Raw genomic sequence first — 24,298 nt, 5'->3', positions numbered from 1 at the left:
CTCAAATCGCACTGGATATGTACCTGTACCAACCCTGACTAGTGCCCTGTCCTTCTCACATGCCTCTCTTCTACAAATGTCCTTTCTTTGGCCACCCCTCTCCATATCATGAAGGGTAAACCATATATAATGCTACTCAGTGTATTTTATTCCTGAAGGTAATGTGTTGTTACTACCTGTATATACATACTCGCAATGCTTTGTAAGTCGCAAGTGCCATGTGATTATTTGTATTGCTCTGTCTGTAACCTGTGTGTAATTGCCATTCACTAATAGTTCTAATAATTGTAATGTGTACATGTACCTTGGAGCTCTTCTCCCCAGGCCTTCACTGAAAATGGACATACATCCAGTCGGACCATCCCGGTTAACAAATATAAAATAAATAAATAAAAACAAAAGGCTGCTTCACCAACTCTTAACACTTTTTACTCTTATTCTAGAATTTTGGAGAAAGTGAAGAAGAGACCTTCTCCTGATCTTATTGACTCTTCGGACCCGAAAAGGAGACATGTCAAATCCTTGGATCTGTCATCGCATTTGGATCCAAGAACTCCAATTCAGAGACTTCAGATCCATCTGACCTTTCAGATCCAAAACAGGCACACAGTAAACTATTGGATCTGACCTCCCGCTGGGATCCAAAGATCTGCTGAATTAGGCTATTTGGGACTGGCCTCCCCCCTTAGAACCTAAGAGGTCTGAGACAGACATTTCAGATTGCAGCACTTCTGATGTGACTTTACAAATTCCATTACCAAGGAATCGTTATTCTTCTTCTATAGATCCAGTCCCTTCAAGGGTTCCCTTCCCATTTTTGGAGAGACCTAGATTCTCTCTATTATGCCCACTCGCTCTTCCAGGAGCGTAACTGAAGAAGACATGGAGAAGTTGTTAAGGAGGATTCTCTTAGCACAGTGTATGCCTGGCTTTCTATCAGCTCCTACCCCTCTGGGTCAGGAGACCTGACCGCCCCCAACTCCTCCTTTGCATATTCCTCCTTCAACTTCCCTCTCGGTCTCAAAGTCCTTGAATCTAAGGTGTTGGGGTCCATCTGCCTCAGATCAGAGGACTTCTGTTCCCTCAGATCAAAGGCTTGCCTTGAGTTCTTTGGCTCCATCGGATCTGGAGAGCTGTCTGAGTCAAAGCTACTCTATCGGGTCCGGGGTGCTGCAGCCGACTCTGACGTTTTTTGGAATAGTCTCTGCATCTCAGATCCTCGGCAAGGGTTAGCTCTGCTCTAACTTCAGCTTTGGAGACATGTTCCTCGGAGAAGGGAGACACTTTGATTCAGGGGTTATTATTTTCGGATCCTGGGCAGATTTGGGAAGCATGTCTGTGCCTCAGTGACCTTTGCCTTAAGGCCACAAAATTATTTGGCACATTTCACCAGGCTACAGAGACATAATTAAGGAACTCTCTGATACCCTGTCAGAATTAATTTGAGGAAGTACTGACCTCTGCAGCTTCCCAGTACACTACCCTGCAATCACTTTCAAACACTTCCATGAGGTTGATCTCGAATAGTGCTGAAGGAACTTCAAGGGCAGCAGGTTCTAGTGTTTCCATAAGGAGGGGATGCCGTGATGCACTTATGGGATTTTGCAGAGCCCTTCAAGGCGTTGTTTGCCAAGGCTCCCTTTAACGGTATGTGATTATTTGGCCACAAAGTTAAAGAGACTCTAACTGGGTGTGAAAAGGACAGAAAGCCCCTGTCTGTTGTGGGCATACATTTTTCCATTCCTCAATGATTCTTTTCCAGGATTCAACGAGGTACTGGGAAAATGTGGTTCAGAAAGTCCCAGGGCCTTTTCCAGGACACGCGTGTTGGAGGTTCCCCTAGGGATAGAAAGGGGAATGCCAATGATAGACACTGTCCTCTCAGCAGAGGAGGCCTGCAAAACAGAAGGTCCAGAGATTCCTTCTGTGATAGGCCCTTTCAACTGTCCTGAACGGAGGTCTGATTGTCCACCTTTAGAGGGAACCAGGGGTCGATTAGCCCTGCATCAGAGAGCCTAGCTAGAATTAACAACAGATACCTTGGTGCAGAGGATTATACCCAAAGGCTATATAATACCATTTTCCCAATAACCTCCAATATGATGAAGATTCCTCGATGTTTCACCCAGTCATAGGGAGCAAGCAGCGCATCAAATTTATAAGCTACTACACAAGAGTCCTCCAGGAAGTCCCACCAGACCAAATAGAATCCAGAACTTTCTCAAGACTCTTTGTAGTGCCAAAGAAAACAGAGGACTGGAGACAAATTTTTGATCTCACCAACCTAAACAAATCAGTATGGAGAACCAAATTTTGGATGGTCATGGTTTAGTCCATACTCCCGTTTTTGGGAAGAGATGATTGGATGTGCTCAGTAGACCTTCAGGATATCACATGAAAATGAACGGGCAGTCCAGAAAGCACCTGTGCTTCTGTCTGGGAGCCAGTCATTAGCAATACAGAGTCTTGCCCTTTGATTTCACCACAGCCCCAGGGTGTTCACCAAATGCATGGCAGTAGTAGGAGCTCACTTCAGACTGCAAGGATTCCGTCTCTTAATGACTGGCTCATTACCACCCCTACCAGGCATCAAGCGATACAGGCAAGAGCTCATGTTCTCTACACATTTTTACGATTAGACCCAACTCAAAACTTGGAATTCATAGGATCACATTTCAACACAAAGACAATAACTGCTTCGATGCCCCTTTCCAAAGTTCAGACTTTAAGATCACAGGTAAGGAAAATAATTTGCAGTATCGAAATTTCTGCCCACTTGGTCCTTCAAGCTCTACAATCTGTGGCAGTGTCGATAACTCTAGCTCTAGGCAGATTCCACATGCGGATTGTACAATGGATGCTAGCCACTCAGTGGTCAATTCTTCATCATCCCATGTCAACCAGAATTTGCATTACCCAGAGCTGCAAGAGACATCTCAAGTGGTGGAGTCGGTCAGACTAGGTTCTTCAAGGCTGTCCTTTCAGTCTTCCCCAATCCAAGGCCATAGTGACCACAAATGCTTCACTGCTGGGGTGGTGGGGCATTACCCAGGAAAGACTGTTCAAGGCACTTTATCCTAGGAACGATTGCAGTCCAGATGGACAATATGTCAGTGGTTCAAGGCACTTTATCCTAGGAACGATTGCAGTCCAGATGGACAATATGTCAGTGGTCTGGTCCATCAACAAACAGGGAGGAACCAGAGCTTACCCCTTGTGTTGAAAAGCACTAAGTGTGTGGCTGTAGTCGATCTCATCCAACCACTTTCTAGTTGAAATGCACATTCCAGGGGCAGCCAGTGTGTTAGCAGACAAGTTGAGTAGACGCATTCTTCTGCCTCACAAGTGGTCCCTCAACCCAAAAGTGACGGACATGATGTTCCGACAGTGGGGCCAAACTTGCTGTGCTCTCTTTGCCTCTTCCATCATAAACAACAAATGTAGCAACTACTTTACCCTGATCCTCCCACAGGGGGAGTCACAGAGGAATGCTCTCATTCACAATTGACCCCTTGGTCTCCTTTATGCCTTTTCTCCAATTCTCCCGATTACCAAATTTCTGCAGAAAGCTGCCATGTTGAAGAACAAAGTAATCCTCATTGCACCCTACTCCCGTCGACAGGTTTGGTTCCCCTTCCTTTGACCTTACTTGATTCATCGGCCATGGATTCTGGATCCAGTTCCAGACCTCCTGTCTCACCCGATAGGCATGGCCCATCCAATCTCAGGCTGACTGTCTGGCTTCTCCAGTTCCATTAACAGTCAGACAACCTATGCTGTCTTTCCCAGTCCGACACATCCTCTTATCTTCCCATAAACCATCTACTCGAAAGCTGTACTCCAGTAAATGGAAAAGATTTTCTTACTGGGCCTGTCAATCTGATTTTAGACCCTTTTTTGGCTCCTTTACATGCTGTTCTTGAATTCTTAACAATGATCTTCAAGGAAGAGGTCAGCTCCTCTACAGTCAGAGTCCAACTAGCAGCCATATCAAATTTCCATATGGGTTTTGACAGAGTCCCTGTGGCTTCACATAGACTATGCAAAACCTTCTTGAGAGATAGTCTTCTAAAACCCCCTTTCAGAGATATGACTCCTCCATGGGCTCTCCATTTGGTACTGCGACAACTTACTCAAACCCCCCCCCTTGAACCTGCAGAAGAATGTGATCTTAAGTATATTTCTTAGAAAACAATTTCTCTAGTTGCCATTACTTCCACCAAGATAATTTCAAAGATTCAGGTCTTGTTATCCAAATCGCCTTACTTGGTTTTTCACAAGGACAGGATCATTTTAAGAACCAGTCCTTCCTTTCTTCCAGCGGTAGTCTCTGAAACTAATATTAATCATTCTATTGACTTAACCAGTTGTCTTTCCTAACTTTGGCAATAGAGGTGAATACATTCTCCACTTATTAGATGTCCACAAACAACTTTGTTTTTACCTACACAGAACTGAGAGTTTCAGGAAGTCAGATCAGTCATTTGTTTCTTTCTCTGACATTAAACTAGGAAAGTCTGTCACCAAGATAATGTTTTTCAAATGGTTGACTGCATTTTGTTTGTTTATAATAAATTAGGCATGACCTTACCAAAACCTTTACATGCTCATTCAACCCGAGCCATGGCTACATCTTAAGTTTTTCGGTACAGAGCTTCCATGAATGACATTTGCACAGAAACAACGTGCATAACTTTTTTTTTTTTTTAACCAGATTGTTTTTACACTTACGGTAGGTTTTTTTATAATTAGTATTTTGAAAGGTAATGTTCACCCATTTCTGTGTGATGGACAAGTTGTTGGCTGTATATGGGTGCATTTTGCACTAACCCAGCTACATTGAAACACTGGTGCCATATCAGCTGTAGTCCTCATGGGCAATATGACTACAGCTGACAAAAACGTTGACTGGCTAGAAAAAAAAGAAACAGATGGTAGGTTAACTGCTTAGTTTTATGATTTACTGTTGCATTTGACCCCTCCTTGTAGATTTGCTCTTATGGCAAGTGCTTTGCACACCTGTACTTTACCCATTTTCATTACTTCAAGTTGTTTTCACCACTTTCACCTTTGTGCTTTCTTTCTCTCATCTGCTTTTTTGTTTTTGTGCATTCTAAACTCTGACTTTTTGCCTTCTAATTTCTCAATTACTTCTTACGAAGATCACATGTAGCTTTTTCTTTTTTGACCCATGTTCTGTATCATCTAGTCCTTCCACCCCCCAAAGCCTAACCTTGCAAAACATCCATACATGATACAGATTTAGTGCTTAATCTTGCTGTTTTGAAGCTGGGAATGCTCACATTATTCAGTTTGATTCTGTTAACTTCTTTTATTGAATCATACTGCAGGTTGAGTAGTAGAATAGGGCGGCCGCAGTGGTTAGCGTTGCCACCTCACAGCAAGAGGTTCTCTGGTTCGATTCTCAGCTGGGGTGCCTTCTGTGCGGAGTCTGCATGTCCACCCTGTGGTCGCGTGGGTTTCCTCTGGGTGCTCCGGTTTCCTCCCACATCCCAAAGACATGCAGTAGGTGGATTGGACACTCTAAACTGGCCCTAGGCGTGAGTGTGTGTGTGCCTTCTGTGGAAGATTGGGTGCCGGGTTGGCAACTCTACACCATAAAACTCCACTGCCAGTCATGAGCGGACAGATGATCCGCTGTGGCGACCCCTAACTGGGAAAAGCCGAAAGAAGAAGACGACTGCAGGTTGAGTAGTGGTCTTTGGGTGGCTCCCCTCAGGATGTACAACATATGTCAGTAATAAGTATGAAGGCTTTGTGGTCTGAATAGTCAACTCTGCTAGTGGCTACCTGAAAAATTCCCAGAAGGCATTGCAGTATATCCTAGTTCTTAACTGTTAAGGCTGGCAGCTGCAGATAACAGACTCAGGTTCCAGATCAGTAATACTTTCTTCTTATTTACAACTTGTCATTGTCTCTCCCAGTGTGTTGACCATATCTCTATGACATCTGTAGTGCTCAAATGTCCTTGATTTTACATCATAGTTTTACTCTGTCTTTTGTAAAATGGCTGATGTTTCTGGTAAGTCACTGAGGATTACAGCCAGTCAGTAATGCCAGTTTTTCATACTACTTACTTTTCACAAAATTCAAGCTTAGGCAAAGTTATGTTGCCTTTATAAGTGAATCAAAGGAATAAAATTGCTCCTGAATTTTTTTACTTTTGTCCCTTATTATTTCTGCATTTGTCCCTGATTCTTGAGCAAAGAAGTTGAGTTTGTTCTGACTTCATTCTTTATCTATCAAGAAAATGGTCGATAATTTAGTTTTTTTTTTTTTTTTTTTTTGCTGATATCTATTTTTGCTTTTTGTGATGCTAGTTGATATGTTTTGGGAGAGTTACTCTTCTAATCCAAATTTCTTGCCCATTTAAATATGGACATTAAAATGTACAATAACTTGACTATGCATTACATCTTGGCAGTAAATTAGATTTTACCTCCTTTTCAGTTCAGAAGTATTATTTTTAATCCACCTTTCTGGGAAAAAAAGCAAGAGTTCATACATGGATTTGCATCCTGTTACATTTGCTATGGTATAGAGCACTTTTCACTGTTAACCATGTTTGTTTTTAATTGTAGGCTCAGGCTACAAGTCCAAGGAATTGGAAAGCCTAGATGAAGGTCAGACATTGATGATCGGTGGCAAAGAGATTGAAGTTACAGGGGTAATCACAGAAGAGGACTTCACCAGTGGCCGGTGTTTTCATTCAGTTACAGCAACCCCCCATGCTTCATGTCCTAAGGTCTCCCAGGTGACTGTAAAAGCATTTTCTAATCCAGTAAAGGATGCCTGTAGATCACACTCAGCAAGTCATATAAAAAAGGATGTCTTGAACTGCCAACCTTTATATGATCCAACAACATCAGGTAAGGATCTAGAATATTCTGGCAAACTGTACTAAAAGTTATTGCTTCTTTTCTTTTACTGCAGAAAATGTTTTATCTGGTGCCGTATTAAGAATCAGAATTCAGATAGCCATTATGTTATAGTGCAGTACAAAAATGTGAATGTTTCCATTAAGAAAGGATCACCATGGCACAGTTAGTCTCCTTGTTTGACACTCATTGCTATAGCTGTCCAGAGTAAAACCCTTTCCTGTGTGTTTAACTCTGTAATGCAATTCAGGGGGTTCATCTTAGCATGTACAAGGAACCTCTAGATCTGCAGTCAGTGTCACCAATCCTTTCTAAACCATACATGTTGAACAGTGTTACCTCAAAATCATGGTTTGTGGTGATCTTTTTATCTTATGTTTTGTTGTTAAAATGTAATTTAATTAGCTGAAGAAAGTCGAGCTATTTCGTGGAGTTGGGATACAAGTTGATTTATGGGGAGGGTGTTATAGTTTGTATTTTAAATAGTGTAACCATTGCAAGGAAGGTGTACTCTTCCTGATAGTGGCAGGATGACTGCCGAATATCTTTAAGGTAAAAATTACTTGTATACAAATGCCAAGATTAAACAAAACCAAATAAAGTACATTGTCTCTTGCTTTTTAATGTTTTTTTTTCCCTGTGTGCAATGTGCGTCTTAACTACTTAATTTGCATTTCGAATCTCTGTGTTGCTGAATTTTTGCTTGTGGCCTGGACACGATTGTTGTGTTGTCTAAAGATTATTCTGTTTCAGGAGAGAGCTTACTTTAAGGAGAGTAACTGTTTATTCAGTAGCGGAATTGCATTGGTCCAGACACTTTTTTCATAGTGGTCTTCTTGACTCTGAAGACCAATGTTGTTTTCATGACAGCATATATATCAACACTCCGTGTCGTATATAAGATAAACTGACATGCACCATCTTTATTACTTTCTGCTGACAAGCCATTGTCTCCCAACTGTGTATTTTTTTTCCACAAGGGCAATAGTCGGACATTCTTCAGTTTCATTTCTCTCTCTTCTGTAACTGTTTTGTGTATTGTTTTCATGTATTTTTTCATTGCATCTTTATTAGGAAGATTGCTGTTTTCAGGAGGACATGTCTTCACCTTCTAAATCAGTAAAAATGTGCCATTGACAGGAAAATCAAATTGTAGGATTTCAACAGTGTCTGTTCTGTCTGAGTTGATCATGCTGTGGAATCTTAGGAGCTTTGTATAAAACTTTAATAGTGCTACTAGGGTGAAGTGGTAACAGAAAATGTTTAAAAAAATTAGAGAGAATGTAAGATAAACAATTTCCCCTTAAGCTAAGTAGTCTTTTAAAAGTCATAGAATGGGAAAGTGGAGAAAACAGAGGAAAAAGTATCTTGAAAACAAGCTGAAGAGAAGGCAGAATTTGAGAAATTAGAAAGCCGTCTAACAGCTCTTTAGAAAAAACAGCAGCTCCTTCTATATACCTTCCGCAGTGCGGATTCAAAAGATGGTCAGTAAGCTGTACAAGAAGTCACCTACATGTATCAAGGGCACTGTATGAAATAAAGCTTACATTGACACTTTCTTATCACTTACAGAAGTTCTTAAGATTATATTACAGATCCACTGATTTTTGCCCTAGTGAAAAGAACTCCATAAAGCTATATTACAGGTTCAAAAACTAAAGTCCTTGAATTGGAAAATTACTAACTAAGTATGCCATTGTGGAGACTCCAAAACAAATCCCTGGGGCTTTACTGGTGAAGATAATAGCACCTGTACACTCCACAGCCTGGTTTTCCCACTGTTTTTACTATGAGCAATACAGAACTTTGTAATTTCACCACAATCCATGCTGGAACCTTTGTAAGACCATTGCAGGTCTTGCACTGTAATGGAAACGAAAACGTATTCATACCATTGATGGTAAGGTAGAGCAAAGGAAAAAAGTTCCCCTCCCCTTGTCTTCTGAAGAAAAAATTCTGAATCTGGCAAATATAATCTGTTCTAGAATTGGATTTAGACCATAGTGGTATATTTTTACAACCATCGGGTTTCTCCACAAAGACATTGCATTTGAGGAGACTGAATTACATGGGCGAATTTCTTTAATGGCCGCCTGGAGATCTTCCCTTCCCAAAAAAGGTTGCATCTTCCAATGATGCTTATGATTAAGCCAAGTTATATTTTTCCCTTTGCTGTGCATATCTAAGAATGTGTTGGCGTCTAACTCTTAGCACTCTGATACTCAAAACCTACACTGTTAACAGCAGACATGCTTTACTTGGCTAATCATGAAAACAGGCAATGTGCATGGAAACTTAAAAGCAGATTATCGAACAGTCTTTTCATCCTCAGGCTCGTAACAAAGAAAGGTTCTGTCATGAGCATTTTTCACTTTTGATAATTAATCAGAAATTGTAGTCAGGCATGACAAGGAAGTTTTCGCCAACACTTAACCTGTCCATAAAGGCTATGATCTGTTTATCTCATATGATTTCCTGCTAGAGCTGTCTTTAACTAGTTACAAGAACATTTCCATCCTTTGTCAGCTGGGGAAACTAAAGATAAGTCGAAGAGTTAGCATCAGTCCTGGATAAGATGAGGGGTCACATCTTGAAGTGTGTCTGTGATGCTTTATATGATGTGCCTTGATTTACGTCTGCTGTTTGGCTCTATGATCATGTGTGTGCCTGTGATGCTTTATATGACGTGCCTTGATTTACGTCTGCTGTTTGGCTCTATGATCATGTGTGTGCCTGTGATGCTTTATATGACGTGCCTTGATTTACGTCTGCTGTTTGGCTCTATGATCATGTGTGTGCCTGTGATGCTTTATATGACGTGCCTTGATTTACGTCTGCTGTTTGGCTCTATGATCAAGTGTGCAGTTGAAGGTAAAGGTATGGTTGGAAGATGTGAAAAGTCCTAGTGGCTAAATCCATCATTGACCATTGAGGATCTATTTGGAAATCCAACAGACATTTTTTTCTGGTGCGTTTTTGACCCCATGCCATGCCAATCAATATGCCTCCCCCAATCAGACTGTACACATTTGTTCCCTCCCACAATCAGACTGTACCCGTTTGTTCCCCCAATCAGACTGTACCCGTTTGTTCCCTCCCCAAATTAGACTGTACACATTTGTTCCCTCCCCCAATCAGACTGTACCCGTTTGTTCCCTCCCCAAATTAGACTGTACACATTTGTTCCCTACCCCAATCAGACTGTACATATTTGTTCCCCCCTCCAGTCAGACACTACCCGTTGGTTCCCTCCTCCAGTCAGACTCTACCCGTTGGTTCCCTCCTCCAGTCAGACTCGTTTGTTCCTTCCCCCAATCAGACTGTACCCATTTGTTCCCTCTCGCAGTTAGACTATACCCATTTGTTCCCTCATACCATAGTGAGATGCATTTGGATGAGCCATCATACAGGTAGTTATGGGGTTTGTTTGTGCCTTCTCCATCATCTCAACAATGAGGGTGTTACCCAGTCTCCAACTCCTGGACAGGAGAAAGAACTACCTGCATCATGGCAAGGGGCCCATAGCCCCTTCACTCTATTTCTGTAGACTCGTTGATGAAGGATACCACCAGACAGCTGCTTGGTGAGACAAAAGCCTGACCACAGGATGCACTACAGTGTTGCCTCCTCAAGGGATTGTGGCTGTTTGCAGTGTACTCCATCCCACCTATCCTCCTTACCCAGCTTTGTCAAGCTTCCAAGCTGCTAATCAAACTCTGTTCACCTTGGCCACATTCAAGGTTTTATCTCTGTATGCCACAGGTGTTACCAGCAGATGAGATGTTGGAGGAACTATGGAAGAAAGGTAAAACAAGAACTGTATTGAAGCAGCTCTTTCACTCCCTCAACCCACAATATTCAGTAAACTTCTAAGCCAGTAACGGATACATATATAGAAAGCAGATGGGTAGATACAAAATCATACAAAGGAAAATAGGCTGCATCCTCATCTGCTGCATCTTGGTCTGCCAAGTATCATAGAGAAAAGATTCTGGTGATGATCACAGTCTAAATGTACTTTTAACCCTTTACCAACCCATATCCTTGGGCAGCAGTTTTCATTTATTTATTTAATGTATTTGTTTATTTCTGTGTGTGGAAGATTATTGCATTTGAAAGTTTGATTCTGCACACCATTTCAGAATCTGTTTTGTCAAATTTCAGGAGTCTGCTTTTTTGTCATCAGTTCCACAGACTGCTTAGGTATAGCTTGCATTTAATGACATAACTCTAAAACAAAAGGGTAGTACATTGTGGTGCAAGCCAAAAAGATGGGACAGGTTTGCATTTAAGATTTTTTCTACTGCCAAAGAAAGATCACACTTTCAAACGTGTGCTAGACTTATCAAATCTGACAAAACATTCTGTTGGTAATGTTAAAGACCAATCCTTGTAAAGAGCTAAGGCATTGCCTTCCATAATAGAATAAGTAGCTTGGCAACCCACAAGCACCTTGATGTACAATCACTTTCTCTCTGTGTTGATTGGTAGTTTGGGGCCTTTTGTAATTTTTTTACGTGGCAAGGTGGGAACTTTTAAATGCTTTGGCTGTTCTGTGTGTAGATGAATTTCAGAAAGCTTGAATTTTTATTGTGCAGGTAGTGACAGAATTTATGGGTCTCCTCGTTATTTTGCATGTAAATCAACGTTTATAGTTTATGCAACTAAATGTACAGTATATGAAGTTGTTTTCATTTAATATTACTCCTAGGAGTTTAGTTTGTTCAACTGGTTCAATTTTAGTACCACTGGAGGAGGAGATGTTGAGGGAGGTTTGGTTATTTTTTTTTATTGCAGAAGACCATGAGCTTAGTTTTATTTGGGTTAAAAATTAGTTGATGGTTGGTGAGGTAGATGTTCTTCATCTCACATTGCTGCAGTCCTTACACTTGGCTAGTCCGCTGTCCTCGGTCGGCCCGAATATCAAAGTATAAGGCTGACGTCGGTCAGGGCGCATTTGACTGACGTCAGAACGTCAGGGTACAAATGTGCATGACCGGCGTCATATCCTCAGTCTTTTTTGCCGCATGGTCCGATGCAGAAGCAGTGTTGCAGTGCGGTTGGCGTTCTGAGATTTTTCGATTTGAAGTTTCAGACCGAGTTCAAAGTTGGCTAAGTACCCGTTGGGGAATATTTTACTTTTTTCTTGCCTCAGTCATTTACGGATGTCAGAAAAAGTTAATAATTGCATTTTGAGGGAAACAGATACCGCATAAAGATTATCATACTTTGTGTATTCCTTGCTTAGGGCCTGAGCACGACGTTGTTGGCTGTTGCTCTTGTGCTAGATTTAATAAACGCACTATAAAGAGAAGGTTGGATTGTGCGAGGTTAGTCTTTGGGAAGCGGTGTAACTATAAAATGCCGCCGGATGCTCACGCCCGCTTCTTCAAAGAAGCGCAAGGACAAGGCAGTTAAGTTTAGGTTAGAAGAACCGCCTGTACCAGACGGTTCTTTAGAGGTGTCGGTGGAGCGGTGGCTCCACCGGAGGTTTCTTTGTGTTCCCAGGGGGAGACCTTGTTATTACAAGATGTGGCCTCTCAGGAGACTAGTCAGGCTGAGGGGGCTTCTCATGTTACTACTCCCTCCCTTCCTAAGGTGGCTAGGCCTTCTCCTTCTGTTTCAAAGGCTTCCCCAGGGCAGGCCGGTTTAGCTTCAGTTAGTGTTACCCCTAGCTCTTCAGGTACTGTGCCCAAGAAGCATATGCTTAAAATGGCAGAAGATTTGATTACTTTGATCAGGGGTTCTATGCCCCCTCCTGATAAGAGGCCCAGGGTGGAGCCTGAGCTGGGGGTTTTGAGCAGGCTTCAGATGTTTGGAGTCTTGGCTGAAGACTTGCAGGAGTACTCTCCTTATTCTGATTCTGATGTGGATGATTCTACTCCTTCTGCTACTCCTCCTGAGGATTTTTCTTTTCAGAAACTCTTCATTCCATGAGGGAGCATTTTAAGTGGGAAGGTCAGGACTTCTCTGATTTCAGAAAAAGGCTTAGGAATTTCTGTTGTTACCCCAGCATAGGCCTTTGGCTATACCTCCTGTTTTGGATGTAGTGGAAGATGTTTTATGGAAGCTTCTCTTAATCCTGATTCTTTGCCTCCTGCTCCTGTTAAGCCGGATAGGTATTACAGGGTGCGTGAAGCTCATAAGTATCTTTTTAAGAGTCCTAGGGCAGACCCAGAAACTGTTAGCCATGGGCCTAAAGGTGTTAAGGCTTCTGTTGTTAAGAATCCGGTTCCTGCAGACAAGGAGGCTAGGGCCTTGGATAGATGGGGCAAGAAAGTCTATACTTCTTCCACTCTTGCTATGAGGGCTCTGAATTGCCAGTTTCACATGTTGAAATACCAAAATTATCTCCTTTCACAATTGAAATTTAAGGTTGATGCTCTGGCAGTAGGTATTGATTGTAAGGAGTTGCAAGATTTAGTACATGTTTCTGAACAGGTGGGTAAGCATTCTTTGCAATGTGGATGTTCTTCGTTCCACATTGCTGCAGTCCTTACTATTGGGTAGTCCGCTGTCCCAGTCGGCCGAATACCAGAGTATAGCTGACGCCGGTCAGGGCGCATTAGACTGACGCCAGTACGCCAGGGTACTAATGCGCATGACCGACGCCATATCCTCAGTCTTTTGCCGATGGTCCGATGCAGAAGCAGTTTTGCGAGTGCAGGTTGGCGTTTGAGATATTTCAAACCGGAGTTTCAGACCGAATCAGAGTTGGCTAAGTACCCGCTAGAACATTTTGGTTTTTCTTGCCTCAGTATTTAACCGGATGTCAGAAAAAGTGAATAACTGTATTTCTTGTGGGAAACAGATACCTCATAGGGATTACCATACCTTGTGTATACCTTGTTTAGGGCCTGAGCACGACGTTGTTGGATGCCGCTCTTGTGCTAGGTTTAACAAACGCACTATTAAGAGGAGGTTAGACTGTGCCAGGTTAGTGTTTGGGAAGCGTTGTAATTATAAAATGCCGCCGGATGCTCCCTGGCCCAAGAAGCGCAAGGACAAAACAGCGAAGCCCAGGGTTGATGAACCGCAGTCCCGGACGCCGGTTCTTTAGAAGGCTCAGTGGAGCCGGAGGTTTTGCCAGGAGTTTCTATGGAGTCTCAGGCAGAAACTTTACTGTTACAGGATGTGCCTTCTCAGGAGGTAGGCCAGGCTGAGGGGGCTTCTCAGGTAACTGTTCTTCCCTCTCTTCCCAAGGTAGTTAGAGCCTCTCCTTCTGTTGCCAAAACTTCTTTGAGAGGTAGGCCATGTTCAGCTTCAGGGGGGGCTTCTCCTAGCATTTGCGGTTCTGTACCTAAGAAACATATGCTTAAAATGGCAGAAGATTTGATTACTATGATTAGAGGTTCTATGCCCCCTCCTGATAAGAGGCCTAGGGTGGATCAGGAGTTTGATAGTTTTGAACAGTGTTCAGAGGCTTCTGAGTCTTCTGCGGAAGATTTGCAGGAGTATCCTCCTTATTCTGATTCTGATGTGGATGATTCCACTCCTACAGCTTCTCCTCCTGAGGATTTCTCATTTTCAGAGACTCTGCATTCCATGAGGGAGCACTTTAAATGGGAAGGCCAGGATTACTCTGATTCCAGGAAAAGGCTTAGGGAATTCTTGTTTTTACCCCAGCATAGGCCCTTAGCTATACCTCCTGTGTTGAATGTGGTGGAAGATGTTTTTGCAGAGGCTTCCCTGAACCCTGATTCTTTGCCTCCTGCTCCTGTTAAACCTGATAGGTACTATAGGGTGCCCGAAGCTCATAAGTATTTGTTTAAGAGTCCTAGGGCGGACCCAGAAACTGTTTCTCAGGGGCCTAAAGGTGTTAAGGCCTCTGTGGTTAAAAATCCTGTTCCCACTGATAAAGAGGCAAGGGCTTTGGATAGGTGGGGAAAGAAAGTGTATACTTCTTCCACTCTAGCCATGAGAGCGTTGAATTGTCAGTTTCACATGCTAAAATATCAAAATTATCTCCTTTCACAATTGAAATCTAAGGTGGATGCTTTGGAAGGTATTGAGTGTAAAGAGTTGCTGGATTTGGTTCATGTGTCTGAACAAGTGGGTAAGCATTCTTTGCAATGTGGTTTCGATGCTGTACAGGCCTCCTCGAGGGTGGCTGCCACTAGTTCTGTTCTTCGAGGCATGCCTGGTTGAGGGATCAGAATTTAGCTGAGCATGTTAAGACAAGGATTTTGGATGCTCCTTTACAGTCTGATGTGTTGTTTGGTTCGCCTGTGGAAGCAGTTTTGAAGAAAATGGAGGACAAAGCTAAGTCTATGCAAACTGTTAAAGATTTTTTGCAGGTGCAGCCTCCAAGTTTAGTAGAAATTGGCCTGCTAAGGGGTGGACATATCCTGCTTATGATTCCCAGTCTAGGGGTAGGTCTAGACGTGGTAGGGGCAGGGCTCAAGGTTCTTTTAGGCCTAGAACAGGAGTTCTCCTGCTCAGACTTCTGGTGAGGGCAGGCGTCAGTCCTTTCGTAAACAGACCCAATGCCCTGCCTTTTCAGCTGCCAGTAGATTCTCGCCTGGCAGCTCCTTTGGGAGGAAGACTGTCTCTTTTCAAAGAAAATTGGGATTTAATTACTCAAGACAGATGGGTGTTGGATATCATTCACCACGGTTACAGGTTTTATTCCCATACATTGCCCCCTTTCAAAGGCATGCCAGACGTTCCTCCTCCACAAAGAAAAGAGGCTCACAAGCAAATTTCTCAGTTACTCCAGATAGGGGCCATTCAGCCAGTCCCTGTATCAGAAAGGGGCCTAGGATTTTATTCTCGCCTGTTCCTAGTACCAAAGAAGGGGAACACGTGGAGACCAATTTTGGATTTATCTCTCCTCAACACTTATCTGGACATTCCCAAGTTCAAGATGTTGACGTTACAACAGCTTTTACCTCTGCTGGGCAAAGATCACTGGATGGTAACTTTAGATCTCAAGGAAGCTTACCTTCATGTGCCTATAAGGCTAAGTTGCAGGAAGTATCTGCGGTTTCGAGCTGGAAATTCTCATTATCAGTTCTCTGCATTGCCCTTTGGCTTATCTACTGCCCAGAGTATTCACAAAGGTTCTGGCTCCAGTGATAGCTTACTTCAGGCTACAAGGAATTCAAATCTATCCTTACTTGGACGACTGCCTGATTCTGGCTCAAGAAAAGGAAGACCTTCTATAGCATCTGTAATATGTTATAGCAGTGCTAAGATGCCTAGGGTATTCTGTGAACGAAATAAAGTCCAGTCTAGTACCCTCTCAAGACATGTGCTTTCTGGGTGTGAGACTGAATACAGCAGCCCAGATGGCCTTTTTAACCCCGGACAAACAAAAGAGTCTATCACTTTACTTCCGTCAACTATCTCATCAGTCCGTGCTGACTGCAAGGACAGTCCTTCAAGCATTAGGGTTCATGGCATCTTGTATTCTGGTGCTTCCCAATGCCAAACTGCATATGAGGAAGCTACAATGGTATCTCAAAAATGTATGGACACAGCACTGCCAGGATTTGGACACTGTCATTCAAATAATACCTTGCCTTCAAAAAGAATTTTGTGGTGGGCTCAGGAATGTCACCTAAACAAGGGACTCTCTGTGACCCGCCAGAGGAGTCAGATTTTAACGACAGATGCCTCGACATTGCTTGGGAGCTCATCTAAATGGAAAGTGGATACAAGACAAGTGGCCTGCCAGACTACAGCATCTACATATCAACATGAAGGAGATGTTAGCAGTCCAGTTTGCATTAATGGCTTTCAAGGAGTTACTTCTTCCAGGGCAGGTGTTGATTCTGACAGACAACACAACTGTCATGTGGTACATCAACAAGCAAGGGGGAACACATTCTTATCCTCTATGCAGGCAAGCAATGATTTTATGGGAGACTGCTAGCTTGCAACTAACTCTTCAGGCAAGGTTTCTGCCAGGAGCACAGAACTCCTTAGCAGATGTGTTAAGCAGACAAATCATGGATCCCCCAGAGTGGAAACTGGATCTTCATGTATTTCAGAAATTGACAGTGTCATGGGGAACTCCAGACATAGATCTGTTCGCTTCTCCACTAAACCACCAGCTGCCAAAGTTTTGCACAAAGGGTTTCATCGCACAGCTTGGAAAGTGGATGCTCTGTCTTTCAGTTGGAAAAATCTTCATGTGTATGCCTTTCCACCTCTGCCTCTTCTTCCAAAGGTGCTGTTAAAAGTCAGACAAGACAAGCCAAGGATGATTTTGATAGCTCCAGATTGGCCTCGGCAACACTGGTACCCACTACTAAGGAGTCTGGTAAGGAAGCCTCCATGGCCTTTACCTTTGATTCCTCATCTGTTATCTCAGAAGGACGGTCATCTGCTCAATGTCAAGCTTCACTCTCCATCTAACAGCCTGGCATATTCTGTGTTGAAACACAGCAGGTCTCAACTTCCTCAACAAGTTTTAAATGTGATTATGGAAGCTAGAAGACCTAGTACAAGGAAAGTGTACAGAAAAATGGAAGAGATTTTTATTTTGGAGTACAGCAAAGAATTTGGAGGTTTCTGAGCCTAATTTGAGTGTGGCTCTTCAATATCTTACTGAGTTATTGGACAAAGGTTTGTCCTTCTCTTCCATTAAGATTCATGCTGCAGCAATTTCAGCTCACTATGATTGTGACCCACCTTTGTTTTCGCATCCTTTGTTCAAGCAGTGTCTTAGAGGGCAAAGAATATAAGACCCCCACGAGAGCTCCTACTCCTGCTTGGGATCTCAATTTTGTGTTGGAAAAACTTACTCTACAACCTTTTGAGCCTGCGGCTACTGCTGAATTGAAATACTTGTCATGGAAGACTGCTTTTCTTTTGGCTATTACTTCTGCAAGAAGGGTGTCTGAGTTGCAGGCCCTTATGGCAGTAGAGCCCTTTTTGATTTTCCATAAGGATAGGGTATCATTACGCACTAATCCTTCCTTTATGCCTAAGGTGGTTTCTAGTGTGGCTTTAAACCAAACTATTCATTTGCCTACGTTTTATGCAGACCCCCAAAATAAAGGGGAAAAGATTTTGCACACTTTAGATGTACACAGGCAATTGCTATTATTTGAGCAGGACTAAGGATTTTAGGCAGTCTCAGCAGTTGTTTGTTTCTTTTGCTTTGAGTTCACAGGGCAAGCCTGTGTCAAAACAAACTATTTCTAGGTGGATTGGGTTTTGCATTGCATTTTGTTATTCCCATCATGGCAAGGAGATTCCAGCTGGGATTAGGCCTCATTCCACTAGGGCTACTGCCACTTCAACAGCATTTCTAAGGGGGGTGGCAACTAAAGATATTTTGGAGGCAGCTACTTGGAGTTCAGTGCATACTTTCTCTAAGCATTATCATCTTCCTATCTACTCTAAGTCTAGGGCTGGTTTTGCCACAGCTGTTTTGCAGGGCATGTTGTCAGCTCCTACTTCTTTATGATTTGCCAGCCTCCCTTACCTCTGCTTTGGGATTCTACCCAATAGTAAGGACTGCAGCAATGTGGAACGAAGAACATAGTACAGTTTTGTACCTACCATAAATGTAGATGTTCGAGGATCCACATTGCTTCAGTCCAATTTCCTCCCTCCTTCCCTCTGTGTTTAGGGGTGGTTGTGTAGGTGAGGTTATCTGTTGATATTTTTATATATATATTTTTGTATATATTGTACATAATTTTGGTGCAGGTATTTTGGGCCTTGTCTTTCTAGGGTCTTCTGACATCTGGGGCAAGAAAAGACTGAGGATATGACGTCGGTTATGCGCATTAGTACCCTGACGTACTGACGTCAGTCTAATGCGCCTGACCGACGTCAGCCATATACTCTGGTATTCGGGCCGACTGGGACAGCGGACTACCCAATAGTAAGGACTGCAGCAATGTGGATCCTCGAACATCTACATTTATGGTAGGTACAAAACTGTACTTTTTGATGCTGTACAGGCCTCGTCTAGGATGGCTGCCACTGGGTCAGTTCTTCGCAGGCACGCCTGGCTGAGGGATCAGAATTTGTCTAAACATGTTAAAACAAGGATTTTAGATGCTCCTTTACAATCTGACGTGTTGTTTGGTCCTCCTGTTGAGACAGTTTTAAAGAAAATGGAAGACAAGGCTAAGTCTATGCAGACTGTTAAAGATTTTTTGCAGGTCCAGCCTCCAAAGTTTAGTAGAAATTGGCCTACTAAAGGGTGGACGTATCCTTCTTATGGTTCACAGTCTAGGGGTAGATCTAGACGTGGTAAGGGCAGAGCTCAGGGCTCTTTCAGGCCTAGAACAGGGAGTTCTCCTGCACAGGCTTCGGGTGAGGGCAGGGGTCAGTCCTTTCGTAAGCAGACCCAATGACCTACCTTTTCAGCTGCCAGAGCCTGCTCGCCTGGCAGCACCTTTGGGGAAGGTTGGCACTTTTCAAAGAAAATTGGAGTTTAATTACCCAGGACAGATGGGTATTGGATATCATACACCACGGCTACAGGTTTTATTTCCATACCTTGCCTCCTTTCCAAGGCATGCCAGACGTTCCTCCTCAACAAAGAATCGAGGCTCACAAACAGGTTTCTCTGTTGTTCCGACTAGGGCCATACAGCCGGTCCCTCTGCCAGAAGTGGGCCTAGGATTTTATTCTCGCCTGTTCCTAGTACCAAAGAAGGGGAACACGTGGAGACCAATTTTGGATTTATCTATCCTCAACACTTATCTGGACATTCCCAAGTTCAAAATGTTGACGTTGCAGCAGCTTTTACCTCTGCTGGGCAAAGATCATTGGATGGTAACTTTGGATCTCAAGGAGGCTTACCTTCATGTTCCTATCAGACTAAGTTGCAGAAAGTATCTGCGTCTTCGAGCTGGGACTTCTCACTATCAGTTCTCTGCATTGCCCTTTGGCTTATCTACTGCGGCCAGAGTGTTCACGAAAGTTCTGGCTCCAGTGATAGCTTTGTTCAGACTAAAAGGAATACAGATCTATCCTTATTTGGACGACTGTCTAATTCTGGCTCAAGGAAGAGAAGAGCTTCTTCATCATTTGGAATATGTGATAGCAGTGCTAAGATGCCTAGGGTATTCTGTGAACGAAATAAAGTCCAGTCTAGTACCCTCTCAAGACATGTGCTTTCTGGGTGTGAGACTGAATACAGCATCCCAGATGGCCTTTTTAACCCCGGACAAACAAAAGAGTCTATCCCTTTACTTCCATCAACTATCTCATCAGTCCGGGCTGACTGCAAGGACAGTCCTTCAAGCCTTAGGGTTCATGGCATCTTGTATTCTGGTGCTTCCCAATGCCAAACTGCATATGAGGAAGCTACAATGGTATCTCAAAAATGTATGGACACAGCACTGCCAGAATCTGGACACTGTCATTCAAATAATACCTTGCATTCAAAAGGAATTTTTGTGGTGGGCTCAGGAATGTCACCTAAACAAGGGAGTCACTGTGTCCCGCTCAGAGCCGAGTCACATTTTAACGACAAATGCCTCAGACAAAGCTTGGGAGCTCATCTAAATTGAAAGTGGATACAAAACAAGTGGCCTGTCAGACTACAACATCTACATATCAACATGAAGGAGATGTTAGCAGTCCAGTTGGCATTAATTGCTTTCAAGGAGTTACTTCTTCCAGGGCAGGTGTTGATTCTAACAGACAACACAACTGTCATGTGGTACATCAACAAGCAAGGGGGAACACATTCTTATCCTCTATGCAGGCAAGCAATGATTTTGTGGGAGACTGCTCTCAGTTTACAGCTCAATCTTCAGGCAAGGTTTCTGCCAGGAGCACAGAACTCCCTAGCAGATGTGTTGAGCAGACGAATTATGGATCCCCACGAGTGGAAATTGGATCCTCATGTATTTCAGAAATTGACAGTGTCCTGGGGAACTCCAGACATAGATCTGTTCGCTTCTCCACTGAACCATCAGCTGCCAAGGTTTTGCACAAAAAGGTTTCATCCCACAGCTTGGAAGGTGGATGCTCTTTCTTTCAATTGGAGCAATCTTCATGTGTATGCCTTTCCACCTCTGCCTCTCCTCCCTCCTAGGTACTTCTAAAGGTCAGACAGGACAAGCCAAGGATGATTTTAATAGCTCCGGATTGGCCTCAACAACACTGGTACCCATTGTTAAGTCTGGTACGGAAGCCTCCATGGCTTTTGCCTTCGATTCCACACCTGTTGTCGCAGGAGGACAGCCATTTGCTAAATGTCAAGCTTCACTCTCTGCACCTAACAGCCTGGCATATTCTGTTTTGAACCATAGTGGGCCTCCACTTCCTCAGCAAGTTTTGAATGTTATTTTGGAAGCTAGGAGGCCTAGTACAAGGAAAGTGTACGCAGACAAATGGAAGAGATTTTTGTTTTGGAGTGCAGCACAAGATTTTGATGTTTCTGAGCCTAATTTGTGTGTGGCTCTTCAATATCTTACTGAGTTACTAGACAAAGGTTTGTCTTTCTCTTCTATTAAAGTTCATGCTGCAGCAATTTCAGCTCACTATGATTGCAACCCACCATTGTTTTCTCATCCTTTGTTCAAGCAATTTCTTAGAGGGCAAAGAATATAAGAACCCCACAAAGAGCTCCTACTCCTGCTTGGGATCTCAATTTTGTGTTGGAGAAACTCACTCTACAACCTTTTGAGCCTGCAGCTACTGCTGAGTTGAAATATTTATCATGGAAGACTGCTTCTTTGTTGGCCATTACCTCTGCAAGAAGGGTTTCTGAATTACAGGCCCTTATGGCGGTTGAGCCTTTCTTGATTTTCCATAAGGATAGGGTATCATTACGTACTAATCCTTCCTTTATGCCTAAGGTGGTTTCTAGTGTGGCTTTAAACCAAACTATTCATTTGCCTACTTTTTATGCAAATCCCAAAATAAAGGGGAAAAGATTTTGCACACTTTAGATGTCCACAGGCAGTTGCGTTATTATTTGGACAGAACTAAAGGTTTCAGGCAGTCTCAGCAGTTGTTTGTTTCTTTTGCTTTGAGTTCTCAGGGCAAGCCTGTCTCAAAACAGACTATTTCTAAGTGGATTGGGTTTTGCATTGCTTTCTGTTATTCCCATCATGGCAAGGTGATTCCAGCTGGGATTAGGCCTCATTCCACTAGGGCTACTGCCACTTCAACAGCTTTTTGAGGGAGTGGCAACCAAGGATATTTTGGAGGCAGCTACTTGGAGTTCTGTGCATACTTTCTCTAAGCATTATCACCTGCCACTTTACTCTAAGTCCAGGGCTGGTTTTGCCACTGCTGTTTTGCAGGGCATTTTGGCAGCTCCTGCTTCCTTGTAGTTAGCCATCCTCCCTTACCTCTGCTTTGGGATTCTACCCAAGTGTAAGGACTGCAGCAATGTGAGATGAAGAACATAGTACAGTTTTGTACCTACCATAAATGTAGATGTTCAAGATCCACATTGCTGCAGTCCAATTTACCCTCCCTCCTTCCCTCTGTGGTTAGAGGTGGTTGTGTGGGTTGGGTTGTACATTTTGTGTATATTGTATATATTGTACATATAGTTAGTGCAAGGGTGGTTGGTTGGTTGTTTGCTGTCTTTTGGTTTTGACCTTTATTTTTAGGGTCTTCTGACATCTGGGGCAAGAAAAGACTGAGGATATGGCCGGTCATGCATTTGTACCCTGACGTTCTGACGTCAGTCAATTGCGCCCTGACCGACGTCAGCCTTATACTTTGATATTCGGGCTGACCGAGGACAGCGGACTACCCAAGTGTAAGGACTGCAGCAATGTGGATCTTCGAACATCTACATTTATGGTAGGTACAAAACTGTACTTTTTCCACATCTTGTAGAGATTTTTTTGTAGTTCTTGGGTACAGAGCAGATTATTGTATGATAATGGCTAGTTGGGTGGAAGAACTGAGTTCATTGGTGAATATGATAAAAAGGAGGGGTCCGAGAAAGGAGTCTTGAAGTACTCCTACAGAGATGGGTAAAAGGGGGGATAGTTTGTTCTTCCATTTGGTGGACTGCTGTCTGTTGGAGAGGTAGCTATGAAACCAAGTATTGTATTTTATGATATAGATCATGTTTCATTGGATTTTAATGGGGATAGAGATGAAGATTTGGATTACAATTGTTGAATGGCCCATGTTTTCCCTGGATTGAATGCAGTAGTTAATTATAAAAGTTTTTTAAATGAAATAAGTGGTTAAGTCTGAGTGTAAATAATTGTATATACATTTACGTACATCTTGTGTGTAAAAATGTCATGTGATTCATCATGTGATTTTTCATTCTAAATGAAATGTGTATCTGATGATGTCATTTTCATTCATTCCACAACTGATGGGTTCAGATCCAAAACTCTCATCAGACTCTGCCACTTCTTCCACAGCGTAGGATCCTAGAACTCTTGAACTTCTTCCTTTACCGGTAAGGCCCCACCAACCTAACATCCCTCAGATCTCATTTCTGCCATTATGAACAGATGTGCATTGTGAACCCGTGAGCATTTAGTGCATTTTTGCTACTTTTTCCTAGTGGTTTATGTGAGTTTAGATGGTTTATATAATATATTTTCTAACGGTTTTCTTTCCTTTCTCCTATGTTATAGTAATAGCTTCTCCTTATTTCCATCTGTTTTAGGTCTTCTTTTACCACTACCTTTTTTGTACTCTTTGAGTACTCTTACCTACCATCATTGGTAGTTTTTCCTACGTTTTCTCTTTATTATAGTATATAAAACGCACTGCATCCTCATCTGCAGTCAGGAGTCATCAAAGAAGTAAACAACTAACAATATGTATATATACATGTCATTGCCACTTTATTTCTAAACACGTATATATACTTGTCATTGTCACTTTATTTCTAAACAAGTAACTAAGTATATATACTTGTTATTGTCACTTTTTTATTTCCAAACAAGTAACAGTAAGTATATATACTTGTTATTGTCACTTTATTTCTAAACAAGTAACAATAAGTATATATACTTGTGATTGTCACTTTATTTCTAAACAAGTAACAATAAGTATATATATTTGTCATTGTCACTTTATTTCTAAACAAGTAACTAAGTATATATTCTTTGTCATTGTCACTTTTTTATTTCTAAACAAGTAACAATAAGTATATATACTTTGTCATTGTCACTTTATTTCTAAACAAGTAATAAGTATATATACTTTGTCATTGTCACTTTATTTCTAAACAAGTAACAATAAGTATATATACTTGTCATTGTTACTTTATTTCTAAACAAGTAACAATAAGTATATATACTTGTCATTGTTACTTTATTTCTAAACAAATAACTAAGTATATATACTTGTTATTGTCACTTTTTTTATTTCCAAACAAGTAACAATAAGTATATATACTTGTTATTGTCACTTTCTTTCTAAACAAGTAACAATAAGTATATAAAATTGTCATTGTCACTTTATTTCTAAACAAGTATATATACTTG

At 42.3% G+C, this 24,298-nt stretch overlaps 1 protein-coding gene across 4 annotated transcripts in view; it reads left to right on the top strand.

Annotated features, from left to right (window-relative positions):
* Nucleotides 1-24,298, top strand: part of RAD54B (RAD54 homolog B) — a 1,676,581-nt gene that overhangs the window by 1,030,701 nt on the left and 621,582 nt on the right. For all 4 annotated transcript variants that reach the window (XM_044066559.1, XM_044066560.1, XM_044066556.1 and 1 more), the window contains exon 5: nucleotides 6,603-6,890. In XM_044066559.1, the coding sequence (XP_043922494.1) occupies nucleotides 6,603-6,890 (288 nt within the window). The remainder of the gene's footprint in view (nucleotides 1-6,602; nucleotides 6,891-24,298) is intronic.

The sequence above is a fragment of the Protopterus annectens genome, chromosome 3.part1, assembly GCF_019279795.1.
Source record: "Protopterus annectens isolate FY-2018-M chromosome 3.part1, PAN1.0, whole genome shotgun sequence".
Taxonomy (NCBI): domain Eukaryota; kingdom Metazoa; phylum Chordata; order Ceratodontiformes; family Protopteridae; genus Protopterus; species Protopterus annectens.
This window is presented reverse-complemented; position numbering and strand designations above follow the sequence as displayed.